The sequence below is a fragment of the Neophocaena asiaeorientalis genome, unplaced genomic scaffold (assembly GCF_003031525.2).
Source record: "Neophocaena asiaeorientalis asiaeorientalis breed wild unplaced genomic scaffold, Neophocaena_asiaeorientalis_V1.1 scaffold56, whole genome shotgun sequence".
Classification (NCBI taxonomy): Eukaryota; Metazoa; Chordata; class Mammalia; order Artiodactyla; family Phocoenidae; genus Neophocaena; species Neophocaena asiaeorientalis.
The window spans coordinates 1,896,040-1,910,364 of NW_020175837.1; the positions used below are offsets into that span (position 1 = coordinate 1,896,040).

At 40.8% G+C, this 14,325-nt stretch overlaps 1 protein-coding gene across 1 annotated transcript in view; it reads right to left on the bottom strand.

Annotated features, from left to right (window-relative positions):
• GLI3 (GLI family zinc finger 3) overlaps positions 1-14,325 on the bottom strand; it is a 267,060-nt gene that overhangs the window by 103,387 nt on the left and 149,348 nt on the right. Inside the window, exon 3 of the mRNA XM_024732944.1 lies at positions 13,492-13,597. Within this exon, the coding sequence (XP_024588712.1) occupies positions 13,492-13,597 (106 nt within the window). The remainder of the gene's footprint in view (positions 1-13,491; positions 13,598-14,325) is intronic.

A 14,325-nucleotide genomic window follows, 5' to 3' on the forward strand; every position in this document is an offset into this window, starting at 1 on the left:
GAGTTTCAAGCTAGCGATGGTTCAACAGCAGCTATTTTTTATTTTTTTCATATAATGTATTTATTTATTTATTTTACATCTTTATTGGAGTATAATTGCTTTACAATGGTGTGTTAGTTTCTGCTTTATAACAAAGTGAATCAGTTATACATATACATATGTTCCCATATCTCTTCCCTCCCTCCCACCCTCCTTATCCCACCCCTCTAGGTGGTCACAAAGCACCGAGCTGATCTCCCTGTGCTGTGCGGCTGCTTCCCACTAGCTATCTACCTTACGTTTGGTAGTGTATATATGTCCATGCCACTCTCTCGCTTTGTCACAGCTTACCCTTCCCCCTCCCCATATCCTCAAGCCCATTCTCTAGTAGGTCTGTGTCTATGTTTTTAAACCAGAATGAAGCACTACCCTCTCGCTAATGAGGTTACAAAATGTCTTTAGGTCTCCGTGTTAGGGGCACTTACAAGCACTCTGCTTAGCAGAGGTCCACGGCACTTGGAAGCTGTGGACTAATCACCCAGGCCCGAATCAAATGGGCTGGAAGAATTCGGAGACTTGGCTCCGAGGAATGTAATTCATGCAGAAAAGCGCTATCAGAGCGAGGCCAGGGAACCTCGTGGGAAGAAAGCAAAATAAACAGTTCAACAAAGAAAACAAAGACGGGCCAATAGCCTTTTCTAAAGCTTGAGCACACTGAGACTTCAGTGGGGTCCCCCAGACAAAGACCTCATCAAAGAACACCCTTGCAAAGCAAACAGACCCTGAAGGACGTTTCCCTCCTGCACTGGGGGAGAAGGGACCAGACTCTAGTTTTCTGTCTTTCCAATTCAACTTCCTCTCACCTTCCTCCTCCCAGCAAACAAAGAAACACCAAACAACGATAATCAAAATAAGGAAACAGTCCTATGTTTGTCTGGGTCCAAAGATGGGGGGAGGTGGGGAAGTCCAGCCAAACTAAAAACGGTGCAGTATAGTTTCTGACTGTGCTTCAGGTCACGGGAAGGCCCTCACCAGTGTACGACCCGTCTTCGTCATAGACACACAGCCTGCTCTGCACACCCCAGAGATGGAGAGAGACTCATGAAGGGCTCAAGGACTTTCACTTTGAAAAGTCTCACAAACAGCACGGGACATCACCAACCGGGTGCCGGTTGACTTGGAGAGAATTCCTCCATAGAGCTCAGTGCAGCCTTAGGCCTGAGGTTGGGCCTCTGCTTTCAGCAAGCCCCATACTCCCAGTTCCCTGACATGTGGCAAACTCTTGAATTGGACTTTTCTTCACTCCATCCAATAACTATTGATACATGTATCTCAGCAGCCCTGAAATCCAAAGTCTGAGTGACCAGATTTTGATCATTAAAACGAGATTAAAATACTTCAGGCTGACTTTCTTTTCTCCTCTTGACTACTTCCATGAAGAAGAGATCATGCAGTCTTTTATCAGCTAAGCTCCAGGACAGGCTGACATGACCACGAGAAAAATGGACAGATGTCAGCACCGTGTATGTGTGTATGTGTGCTTATATGTGTATGTGAGCATGTAAATATATATAGTGTGTGTGTGTATATATGCATATGAATATATATGTGTGTGTGCTTATATGTGTATGTGAGCGTGTAAACAGATATATAGTGTGTGAATATATGTATATGAATATATATATATCTGTGTGTTTTGGGGGTGTATATGTGTGTCTGTGTTTATACATGTATGTGAGTGTGTGTATATATATATAGTGTGTGTATATAAATATATATCTGTGTGTTTTGGGGGTGTATATGTGTGTCTGTGTTTATACATGTATGTGAGTGTGTGTGTATATATATATATATATATATATAGTGTGTGTATATATGTATATGAATATATATATGTGTGTGTTGGGGGTGTATATGTGTGTTTATATATGTATGTGAGTGTGTATATATATATAGTGTGTGTATATATATGTATATGAGTATACATATGTGTGTGTGTGTGCATAGTGAAATAACAGAAAACGCTTACGTTAAAGAAACCAAAAATGTTAATATTAACACAATCTCATATAATCCTAATTTTCATGTGTTATATCCCAGGCAAATACAGTAGGAAAAACCTTTAAAAATCAGAGACCTCTTTAGAAGTCTGATTGCCTTTTTTCCTGATTTAACCTTTGAATCTGTTTCTGAAAACTTTCAAGGGTGTATACAGTTTATGCTGAAAACCATGTATGCTAGGAAGATGGGGATTTTGTTCCATGGGGGAGTCAGAGATCTCTTTGAATAGAGGCAAGAAGCATTTTAGGAAGCTAGGAATGCTTTCTTTGAACGCTGTCTTCAAAATGTAAATCATATTCAAGCAACAGAGTTTGGTGATTTGTTTTGCAAATCATTTGGCAGGTCATTTAACCGTCAGTACATCCCTTTTCCCACCTTACATAATAAAGATACTGTTCACTTCTGGTGAACTTGGCAATATGTGAATACTATTTGAATGTATTTGGAAGATGGTGATTCTCTAGTTAGTGCTAAACTCATTCTAGGTAGTAGAAGACACACATGAACCTTGTCAGGCCCTGGGAATTATTTAATGCACTGAGTTAATATAACTCCCTCAGGCAGAAGCTCTTACTACTTAGGAATGACTGGGGCCTGGGGGGCGGGTGGGCGGTGTCAGGTTCCTTAGGAACTATTCACAGGTACCCACTAGCAACCAGCGCTGAGGGACCCTCACAGGTGAACTTGTAAAAGAATGCCTTCAACTGCCTGCCGCTCATTCATTTTGGTATTAATGAATTAGATTTTCAGATGGAGGCTAAGTTCCTATTCCCTATGACAGTCCCAATGGCAAAATTTTTAATGAAATTATAATCTCTCTGTAGTTGGATAAGAAAGTTTTAAATATCTATAACTCATAAACATGTGGGATGTTCTCATTACCCAGAATATTAGTGGTTGAATGTTAGAAAATCTATAGCTTTGGATTAGAGATCCTTATTTTTTTTCTTTACTGGAAATGTACAGTCAGCCCTCTGTATCTGGGGTTTCACATCCATGGGTTTCAACCAACCATGGATAGAAAATATTTGGGGAAAAAAAATTTCTGGAAAGTTCCAGAAAGCAAAACTTGGAAACTGCAGCATGCTGGCAACTATGTATGTTAACACTTACACTGTATTAGGTATTGTAAGTAATCCAGAGATGATTTGAAGTTTATGGGAGGATGTGCATAGGTTATATGCTAATACCATATCGTTTTATATAAGGGGCTTGAGCATCCTTAGACTTTGGTATCCAGTGGGGGTCCTGGAACCAATTCCCCACGGATACAAAGGGAGGACTGTACTCTCATGCCCTAAAGCAGTTCCTACCACTTCCTACCCTTCTGAGTTCAATTTCCTTGGCTGTGTGGAGGGAGGGAGAGAGAGAGAGAAACAGGGAGACAAACGGAGACAGCGGGAGAGGAGAGATGGAGGTGAAGGGTATAGATCTCTCATTACACTTGACGTTTATCAACACCAGTGTTACAAACATTGATATAGTGTCACCAGTTCCGCTGGGTTAAAGCAGGAGGTAAACATGGGACCAATGCACCATTTAACTGGTTAATTTTTACTGCAGTGTCGCGATATGCCCATTACTGTTCCGATATGCCTCTTACAAAGATCACATCGGAACTAAAAATGGTCCATATATTTATTTCAAATTTATTTTCAATACTGTTATCTAGTGCATGTTCTGCAACACATCACTACCCTTGGACTCAGAGGATGAGTTTGAAAACAGACTTTCCTCTTGCTCTTTCCTTTTAGTATGCTTAGCTGGCTCGGATCACCAAAGATGCAAAAATCTAGCCAATTTGTTGCTTAGGATTCAAAAAGTTAGCAGGCAGGTTCCTGGAAACAAATCTGCGAACACTGTATTTTTTTTTTTTTTCCTGTATGAATTTCACTGGGGGCAGGGGTGGGGATGCAGCAATAACAAAAAGAAATGAGTGACAGGCAGCCCTGTGTCCCCAGCCTTTGTTCCCCTGGGGAAGGGTCTGAAACGAACTCAGCCTGCTGAGCGGCTATAGGAAATGGCATGTCTTTGTTTAGGTTTGGAAAAAGCAGGTTCTGTTACCTAAGTGAGGGAGGGATGGCCACAGAGGAAGAGCTGCAGGCAGCTTGGGTTTGGGTGGTATGTATCACCTAAAAACTAACCGGAAAGTGCCTTCCCGTTGGGACAAATTCTGTGAAAGTTCAATTTTCTCCAATGCGTACTTTGAAAACTAAATACAACGATGGCAGTAAATTTCTGTTTTCTTTGAAGCCAGGCTTAACATGAGTGGAAGCATTGTACACAAAGAAAAAAGTCTGTTACAGTCCAGTGCCCCCCAGGCCCCTGCAACAGGCTGGACGGCAGGCTCTATAGAGCTGGTAGCTTCTGGTTCAGCGGCCGTGAATACCTTCAGTCAATATCTGCTCCCGGCCGGACTGCTGAGCCCAGCACAAAGAACACAGGAATTTATCCAAGAAGCTGGCTCTCAGACTCTCTGAATATGCACTATAATTAGGGCCTGCTTTCTCTGTAACCAATGACCGAATTCAATATTTCAGTCATTAGAAATACTGTAAGACAAAACTATTCTACATAGGATGGATAAACAACAAGGTCCTGCTGTAGAGCACAGGGAACTATATTCAATATCCTGAGATAAACCATAATAGAAAAGAATATGAAAAAGAATGCATATATATGTACAACTGAACCACTTTGCTGTCCAGCAGAAATTAACACACTGTACATCAACTGTACTTCAAAAAAATTTTTTAAAAGAAAGGAATATTGCAAAACAGAAAAAAGTAGTATGCCCTTGGAGTACCATTTATTTTCCTCATGTTCATTTCTTAATGCAAAGTAAAGTGTGGGTGGGTTCACCTGCACCGATACCGCCAGCTCATCAAAATTTTTAAAGTTTAGGAATTGAAACTCACCAATATTTTCATCCTTAGACTGAGAACTGTGGATGTAGGTGGTCTACGGTAGTGCTTGAAAATGAGGCAGACTACATTTTTTCAGTTGATCGTAAGAAATGATACCCAAACAATAAGACTTATTTTCTTTTTTGTGAATTGATACGATATGCAACAAGAAATGTTGGGAATAGCAGTGGGAAAGCCTGAAAGTCGAAAATACGGTCCATGGCATCACTTACAAAAAAAAGAAAAATTAGGCAGAGAAAGGGGGTAGTGAGGCTAGAAAGGGGGTGTTATTTTAGATCAGGCCTTGGGAAATTTTGTATTTTCAACTTTGCAGGCCATGTCCTTTATCTCAGCTGCTCATCTCTGCCCTTGATTGCCAAAGCTGCCATAGACAATAGTAAATAAGCGGCAGTCACTAGATTCCAATAAGACAAGCCATGGGCCGAATTAGGCTCACAGGCCATAGTCTGTCAACCCCTGTTCATTAGATGGTTCTTCATTGAAGACCTCTCTGATGAGGAGATGCCTGTGCAGGGAAATGTATGAAGTAAGGGAGCAAGCCATGGACATCTTAGGGAAGAAGGTTCCAGGCAGATACATGTTATGATCTCATCCAACCTGGCTTACATTTTATAGGGTACACAGCTGTAATCACTGACCATTATTTATCCACGTTTTCATATGGTCTTCTCAAATGCTACTTTTTTTTTCAATATTCTACCAAGTGGATGAATCACAATTCACCCAATATTCCATGTAGCTGGATATATAAATGTCCAGCTATTGGGGGTTACAAGTTCTACAGTAGCAAACCTTGATGTGTATCTAATTTTGTTTTGTTTTGCTACAGACAAGGCTTCTTCCAGCTCTTCTCCTCACTGCCACGTTCCTATCTCAGAATTCTGCAGAAGACGATGACAGCCAGTGACACTGAAAATTTCCTATCAGGTATTGTTAGAACTATTTGGGCTCATCCAGTAAGTATAAACTAGAGCACCAAAGGCCCCAGTGTTCGTTTTCACGAGCAGAGGATGAAAGTCAAGTGCAAGGAGTGTTGTGTTTGATGTCTAGGTTTAAATAATGGCACAACCATTAACTTCTCTGTGTCAAGGTTTCCACATCTTGGAAAGGAGGCTAGTGATAACAACTCCATCCTAAGGCTGAATATTCTAAGTACTACGTGAGATAGTTTTGTAAAGTTTCTAAAGTTGCGCCCACAGTAAGTAGTCAAAAATGTCAGTTGTGGCCATTATTATATTTTTTATGTGAATGGTCCTGTCATTTCTTTTTCCCCCTTATATTTGGAATTTTGGTATTCATATTACATTATCAATTAAAGATTGCTAATTTCATTAATTGTATTTCCACGTGAGGGGCCTGAGAAGCAGCTATTAAGTTCAATGGTACCTAGTCACATAAGGTGACCTCAGACCTTCACAACCAGTAACTAATTTAATATCGGGGAATTCACTTGGCAGTGGAGAGCATCTGACACTGCAGTAGGTATTTATATTAACATCATCTTCAGAAGGAATCGAGCTTTTGATTTTGAGTCCTCAGTGTGCTAGCTTTGTTGGCATGAGGTGACACGCGCTACCAAAGTAAACCAAGAAAAACAAAAGAAAGAGGATGGCAGTCATCCTGCACTGGCCTAAAAAAGGAGAGCCCATTATCACCATGGAAAACAATATTTATCCAGGAGGCACTCTGCAAAGGCAGGGGCTCAGCCTAGCAAATGCAAAAACATACACAGGTGGTCTTTGCCCCCAAGAGATGTGACTGTAACCTAGTTCATTTTCTTTTCTTCTCTTTTCTCTTCTTTTTTCTTTTCTTATTTTGGAGGGTGGAGGTGAGTGTTACAAAATGTTAGCTACAGTATTTGATGTATAGGCCTACCTGGGAGATATTATGGGTTCCAGATCATAATAAAGGAAATAATAATCATAATAAAGGAAATAAAGCACATCACATGAATTTTTGGTTTCCTAGTGCACATAAAAGTTATGTTTACAGTATAATGCAGTCTATTACGTGTGAAATAGCATTATGTCTAAGAGAAAGCCAATGTGCATGGCTTCATTAAAAAATATTTTATTGCTAAAAAATGCTAACTATCAGTGAGCGAATGCCATTGGAAAGATGTATCCATAGACTTGCTCAGTACAGGGTTTCCAGCAACCTCCAATGTGTAAAAAAATTAAAAATCTGCAAAGCACAATAAAACAAGGTATGCCCGAAATCTGATATGTCATCACACTTTATCAGTCTCAATAACGTTTACGGTAGAGCACAAACACGGGGGAAAAGGACTTGCCTGTGTTCATTTTAAATTGTACTGTTAAAATATTCCAAACAAGTTATGCCCCCAAATACAAATACAAGGTTTTGCTCAATCTCTACATTTTTACTGGAGGCTTTCCCTGTGAATAAAAATAACGAAATCACTATTACGTATTATGAGCCCATCACCAAGTTTTACGTAGATGGCTAGGTTGAAGGCTGCTTTTGAATGATTATTAGATGAATTCCCACTAAGCAACCCACACAAGGTGCTGAATCCAGGGAGGGAGGAGAGGACGGAGGGAAACTGAGTAGTAGTTCTGGTCATCCACTTCCACTTTCTTTCTCTAAGCTTTTACCATAATACTCTATCTTTTCCTAGAGCTTCCTCTGTCTGGAAAGAAATGTATTTATTCTTACTCCAAACTTGCTACTGGTCTCCCCGCTCGGAACCCTAAAAGGCAGTCATAACCATGGTGGCGGCGGGGGGAGCCTCATTTATTTCCAAATCCCTCTCTCTCCCAGCTCATATTAATGATCTACCGTGTCCTGTCCCCTCCCCAGGGGCCAGGAAGTGGACCACTTTTAGTGGGAGAAGCAGCTCTTCATACTTCGGTGAAATAATTCCAGTGAGTCAGGCAGCCTTGGAAAGAGGCACGTTGACGCAACTCAGAGAAGAAAGAGCTGCCGAGTAGAAGAGAACATGAGTACTCATTTCCCCCAGGAGAGAAGAGATGAAGCTGATTTTGTAAAATGAATTAGTTAAGTGAATGGTGAAGTGCGACAGACTGTCAGAGTGCTGGCTTGGGATGCAGCGCTGCTCGCATCCATAGCACGAGACAAGGGTAGCTCTCAGCTCCACTGTCAAGATCTGTGGGGCTCGAATTATTGTAATCAATTAGTAACTGAGGCTGATCCTGCTTTTAAAAATGAATTGCCAAGCTCAGCAGAAGCAAACGGACAGTCCGAAATTCATATTGGTCCATAAATGAGGAAACTTGGGCTCAAAAAACCTGTATGTAAAAGATCGATATTTTGGGGACTTTCCTGGCGGTCCAGTGGTTAAGACTCTCTGCTTCCACTGCATGGGGGCACGGGTTCGATCCCTGGTCAGGGAACTAAGATCCTGCACGTCGTGCAGTGTGGCCAAAAGACAAAACAAAACAAACCAAAAAATTACTTTCAAAAGTAAGCGTGCTTAAATGCATTCTAACACTAAAGCAAAGAAAAAAAAGCACACACTCAAAATGCAAGAGAAAGAGCGCTTTCTTCATTAACGAGAAAGTACTCACTTGAAAATACAACTGTTTCTAGGGGAGAGGGATGTAATATTCCCATTGTCTAAATTTCCAAGTAGAATTTATTTTATTTTATTTTTTAAATTTATTTTTTTTCAACACCTTTATTGAAGTATAATTGCTTTACAATTGTGAGTTTCTGCTTTATAACAAGGTGAATCAGCTATACGTATACGTACATCCCCATATCTCCTCCCTCTTGTGAATACATACATCCCCATATCTCCTCCCTCTTGCCTATCCCACCCTCCCTATCCCACCCCTCTAGGTGGTCACAAAGCACAGAGCTGATCTCCCTGTGCTATGCTGCTGCTTCCCACTAGCTAGCTATTTTACATTTGGTAGTGTATATGTCCATGCCACTCTCTCACTTCATCCCAGCTTACCCTTCCCCCTCCCCGTGTCCTCAAGTCCATTCTCTACGTCTGCGTCTCCAAGTGGAATTTTAAAACAAGTAGTAATCCTTAGCCTACAGAACATCATCAATTTCCGTAGGTTACAATGATAGCTCCTGGAGTTATGCAACCCCACAGCCCTGATGGAAACAATGCAGAGCAGGAAGCAGAGAGAAGACCAAGAAGTAGAAATAACCACATGAAATTTCTGCCTTGACCATGTGGCTACAGATTCAGGTTCTATCATTAACGCTCCAAATGATCTCAGCAACATAATAAAATATACTCATTGATATTTTTCTCAAACATTGTACTTTTTTCTACATGGCTTAATAAAACATGGACTCTGTGGTCAAAGCAAATGATTTGAGAGAGAACAAGACACTCCAATTAGCTGTTGAACATAAGTTCTGGTGAATTCTGTGGAGAATAACTTTCAGAAGAAAAGGGAAAATTCCCCATATCCAGTGTTTCTTAATTTTCAAACTACTTGAATTAAATAAACATAGTGCAGGAATCAAACATTTTTCTGACAACCTTTACATGACAATTCAGGGAAAGATGATACTGACATTCCACGTCCCCCTTAGAAATCCCACATCTGAATTCATGATTTCGAGTTAAGAAAGGAAATACTAACATATTCTAACATTATTTCCAGTACTGTATTTGTAACGATTTAAATGTCTCTACTCTGTCTACACTGCCTAACCATAAACTCTGGAGAATACTGTGAGAGTAAATCGGGTAAGCTAAAGGCATTCCATTTAACAAACTGGGCTCTTTAACACAAACTGACGCATTTCCGTACATATTTATAAGGCTTGGTGGTTACTGTTAGGCTGTAACTGCAGTTGTTCTAACACCTAATAAGCCACGGTTGGAAAAACAAAGGCAGGTTAATTTGTGATTTCCTGTACTCATTCAGAGGCAAATTAAGTGTCAAACAGCTAATACAGAGCATATTTCATTTTCTGAGATTCTAATTTAATTCTGCGCCATATCATTGACGCCTTAATACAGGCTGGTTTATCTAAAAAGAGGAGCAATTTACAAACCTCTTTCAATAGAATCATTAATGATAGGATACGATAGCATAATTATCGCAGTGTCTGCCATCCTTCTGAACAGAGACCTGTTGGCACTTCCATCATCAACACACATCCTGTTTCAAGAGACTTACAATTTAATTTTTGAAGTCGGCACCAGAAGAACAATCATGTGTACGAAACAATGAGAATATCCCCAAATGTTGTCTACTTATAATTAAAAACATGTATTCTAAAAACTCCGTAAGCTCACTTGATCTCATTTTCTAGAAGCTAAGTATAAAACAAGCATTTTGGAATTCAACTTCTAGACAAAATCATTTTATTTTTCCAGGCTACTGCTTTAGCCCCTTGGCAAAGATGCGCTTTTAAGATTTTAGTAACCAAGCTATATTTGCCTAGATTACCCTCCACGCCTAAAATGACCTTGAAGGTCTACTGAGCATGCTTTACTAAGTGCCTGGCTGAGGGTTAGGCAATGCCTGCAAATCTAGCAGGGGCAGTGACCGCTAAACAATAACTGACCCAGGCAAGAGGATTCGGCTGTGATAAAGGCACACAAGGTTCTCTGAGGAACAGCCTCCGGGACAGCCAGCAGAGGTGATTTTGAATTAGGCCTCGAGGGTGAGGAGTTTGACCAGTGTTTGCCATGCAGGGAGGGAAGACCACTGAGGGTAACACAGACAGAATGTCACATTATAAGGCACAGAGGTGAGACTGACCCTAGCTTCCCAGAGCCTACTTCAAAAGCTCAGTGTCTCCACCCAGGACCCCGCTAGGCCGAGCAGTCCCAGGAGACCACAGAGCACGTGCTCAGCACGCTCTGTGCCCAGCCATGACACTCCCCTAGCACCTCCAGAGCGTGTGTTGGGAGGCTCAGGACTATCTACAAGCCGTACATCATGAATCTTTGGTAACTAAACATTTAGGCAGCTAGAGAACAATTTAGTCAATTGCTGCAAAATTATCCTAAAGCTTGGCTGAAAAAGCAGGAAGGACGACCATCCCTCGGTAACTGAAGGGCATTGGTTCCACAACCCTCACGGATACCAAAATCCGTGCATCCTCGAATCCCTTATATTAAATGGCATAGTGTTTGCATATAACCTATGAACATCCTCCTGGATACTTTAAATCACCTCCAGATTACTTATAATACCTAATACAACGGAAATGCTCTGAAAATAGTTGCCAGTGTGCTGCAAATTCGAGTTCTGCTTTTTGGAACTTTCTGGAATTTTCTTCTCCAATATTTTCAATCCAAGGTTGGTTGAACCCTCAGATGCAGAACCGGAAGACACAAAGGGTTGACTATATCAAACTCTATAAAAATCCCTGCTCAGCAGTCCGGTAGAAAATGCAGCCCTCTCCCCTAGGATTCTCCAAACTTGACCTGCCTTATCCTGTGGTGTTTTTATCTCTAGCGAGCTAATTCTTTAGATACAGCAATTAGGGCCTAGAACATACAGTGTGATCTATACGAGGGACTGCTGTTCTTACATTCTGCCAAAGAACCAAGACTTGCGATTTTTACTGATAAATTCATATTTGAATTTAATTACAAGGCAAACCATAATGAACGCAGAGGAACTAGTTTATTCTATCATATAAATTCACTTTTTGCAATTTCTCTATAATTTTTTAAGAGTGAAGCACTCTGAAATCCCATAGAAAATCTGATTTAAATTACTTCAGCACTTCAGAGACTGGAGTCTGGGAGAAATCATCTGCATCTCCCAGGCCCGGTGGGCCCTTGCTGGCTCTGTACCACAGGGCAGATCCTCGTCTGAGACCCTTGTGGTCCCAACTGTATTGCAGAACTTTGGTAGAACAGGATGAATTCCGTAGCAGGTTTCAGCCTGAAATTATTATTTCCTTCCCTTTGTATTAGGGGGCTTTCAATTGGCGTCTTGGTTTTATTTGAGTGTATTTTTAGCAGAGTTTAGAAGCCTGTAAATACTTACTTGTGTTCTAGTGAAAAGTTGAAGAATAAAGTCACAAGTTTCTGCATTCTCTCTCCCTAAATATCCACTTCTCCATTAATGCTTATAGAAATCTGAACACAGATTTATGACTTACCTCCAGGCAAATCTGCTCTGAAATTACAATTCAGTAATGGGAGATAGATCAAAAAAACTGTGGATAAAATATTATATGTGTACTTGGGCATATAGTTAGGGTTGTTAATATCAATTAATTCTGTTCACAGAGGAGGACTTGTTTTAAAACAACTTCATTTTTCTTTGGCGTATATGTAATTACGCAGCTGTAACTAAGAGCCATGGAGATGCAATCTACCATCCAAATAACTAGCAGTATTCTTCAAAGTATTATTTGGGCTTTTCTAACTTTACTGTCTCAGAATGAAGGGTGATTACCAGATATGACTAAAGATAAAATCAAGGCCATTCATAAGGGTCAGCGGCTCCCAAAGATTGACTTCCCTTGTTAATAGTATATATCAGTTTTCTGGACAATACTGCAAACGAAGACCATTTTAGTTTAGGTGAGGGCTATCCTGACTACCTGATCATCTTTCCCCCCTAACCTGAGTAAGATCACATTAATTTCCAGGATATTTTCTTCTTCCTTTTTTTCTTTTTTAATTTTTATTTTATATTGGAGTCTAATTAATTAACAACGTTGTGTTAGTTTCAGGAGTACAGCAAAGTGATTCAGTTATACGTATACATGTACCTATTCTTTTTCAAATTCTTTTCCCATTTAGGTTATTACAGAATATTGAGCAGAGTTCTCTGTGCTATACAGTAGGTCCTTGTTGGTTATCTATTTTAAATATAGGAGCGTGTATATGTCAATCCCAAACTCCCAATTTATCCCTCCCCTGCACCTTTCCCCTTTGGTAAGCATAAGTTTGTTTCCTAGGTCTGTTTCTGTTTTGTAAATAAGTTCATTTGTATCATTTTTTTTAGCCTCATATATGATATCTGGCTTTTCTTCTTCCTTTTCTTATGTATGTTATCACCCCCATTCTCTCCTTTTATCTTTGTGTAAACTATGTGCTCAATCACATTTGCCATTTTGTTTGGGTGACGTTCCCATCAATCAAGTGACCGTTGGTGTACACACCACAGGGGCTATGAAAATTTACCATGAACATTTCATTACGATGCATCCTCATCCCTGGAACAGGACCTTCCCGTAACAGAAATTGGAGCATGAAAAACTTCACACCCGCTCTCGACCAAATACACATCCTGAGTGGTAACCTTCCATTAGGCCCAATTTTTTAATTTAGTATTTACAGCCCACGGAACACATGTCAGCAAAACTATATAAGAAATACCTGCCAACCACCTAGTGTGACAGGCATTCTTCAGGAAGCAGCGGGGATTTGCTTCAGTGAGTCCAGGAACATACAGGCTTGCTGTATTTCAAAAGTAAATCTTAGACTACTATCACCTCTTCAAAGACCAGTAGCTGTGCTGGTAACAAAAATCCTGAGATGGTGAAAGCCAGTATTTTGTGCTGTTTCTTTGACGGGTAAAGTTGTAATACTTACACATGCAATGGAGGGATCGGAGACGGATCGTAATGGTAACGGCCCTCATGGTGTCTTGCATCGATTGGTACGGGAGGATGGAATGCAGGAAAGAGATGAGGAGGGTCTGAAAAAGAAAGAAAGTACAGCCTGTATAAATGGAACACTCTGAAATGGAATGCCAATCCATGAAACCACACTGCTAACACTGTCTTCACAGCTGATGCCGAATCTACCTGAAGAATTTGTGGAAGAATTCTTTACAGTTCAGAACCAAGCAGATACTAATACCAGCACCTGAGGCAGTAAAGCCTCTGAATGCAATTTGGACGCAAGCAGGAAAGCAAGAAAGAGAAACAACACGTGCTTGTACCCTGCAAGAGGCCGGCCAGAGGGCAAGGGCCGCCACAAAGCCAAGAGGAACAGACTCCAAGACGCTTTTTTATTTTTAATTTTTATTTTTGGCCTCGTCACGCGGCTTGCAGGATCGTAGCTCCCCAGCCAGGGATTGAACCCCGGGCCCTCGGCAGTGAAAGCACAGAGTCCTAACCACTGGACCGCCAGGGAATTCCCCACTTTTTAATTTTAAAATGACACTGTCAAGAGAGTTTCAGGCAAAGACGTAATATCACTACTAGCTTTCATTTCTCCCATACCCATGATGCTTTGTAAGGAAAAGAGTCGTGTTCAAAAGTCCCTGCTAGGACAGGAGTAAAGACGCAGATGTAGAAAATGGACTTGAGGACACAGGGAGAGGGTAGGGTAAGCTGGGACGAAGTAAGAGTGGCGTGGACATATATACACTACCAAACGTAAGGTAGATAGCTAGTGGGAAGCAGCCGCATAGCACATGGA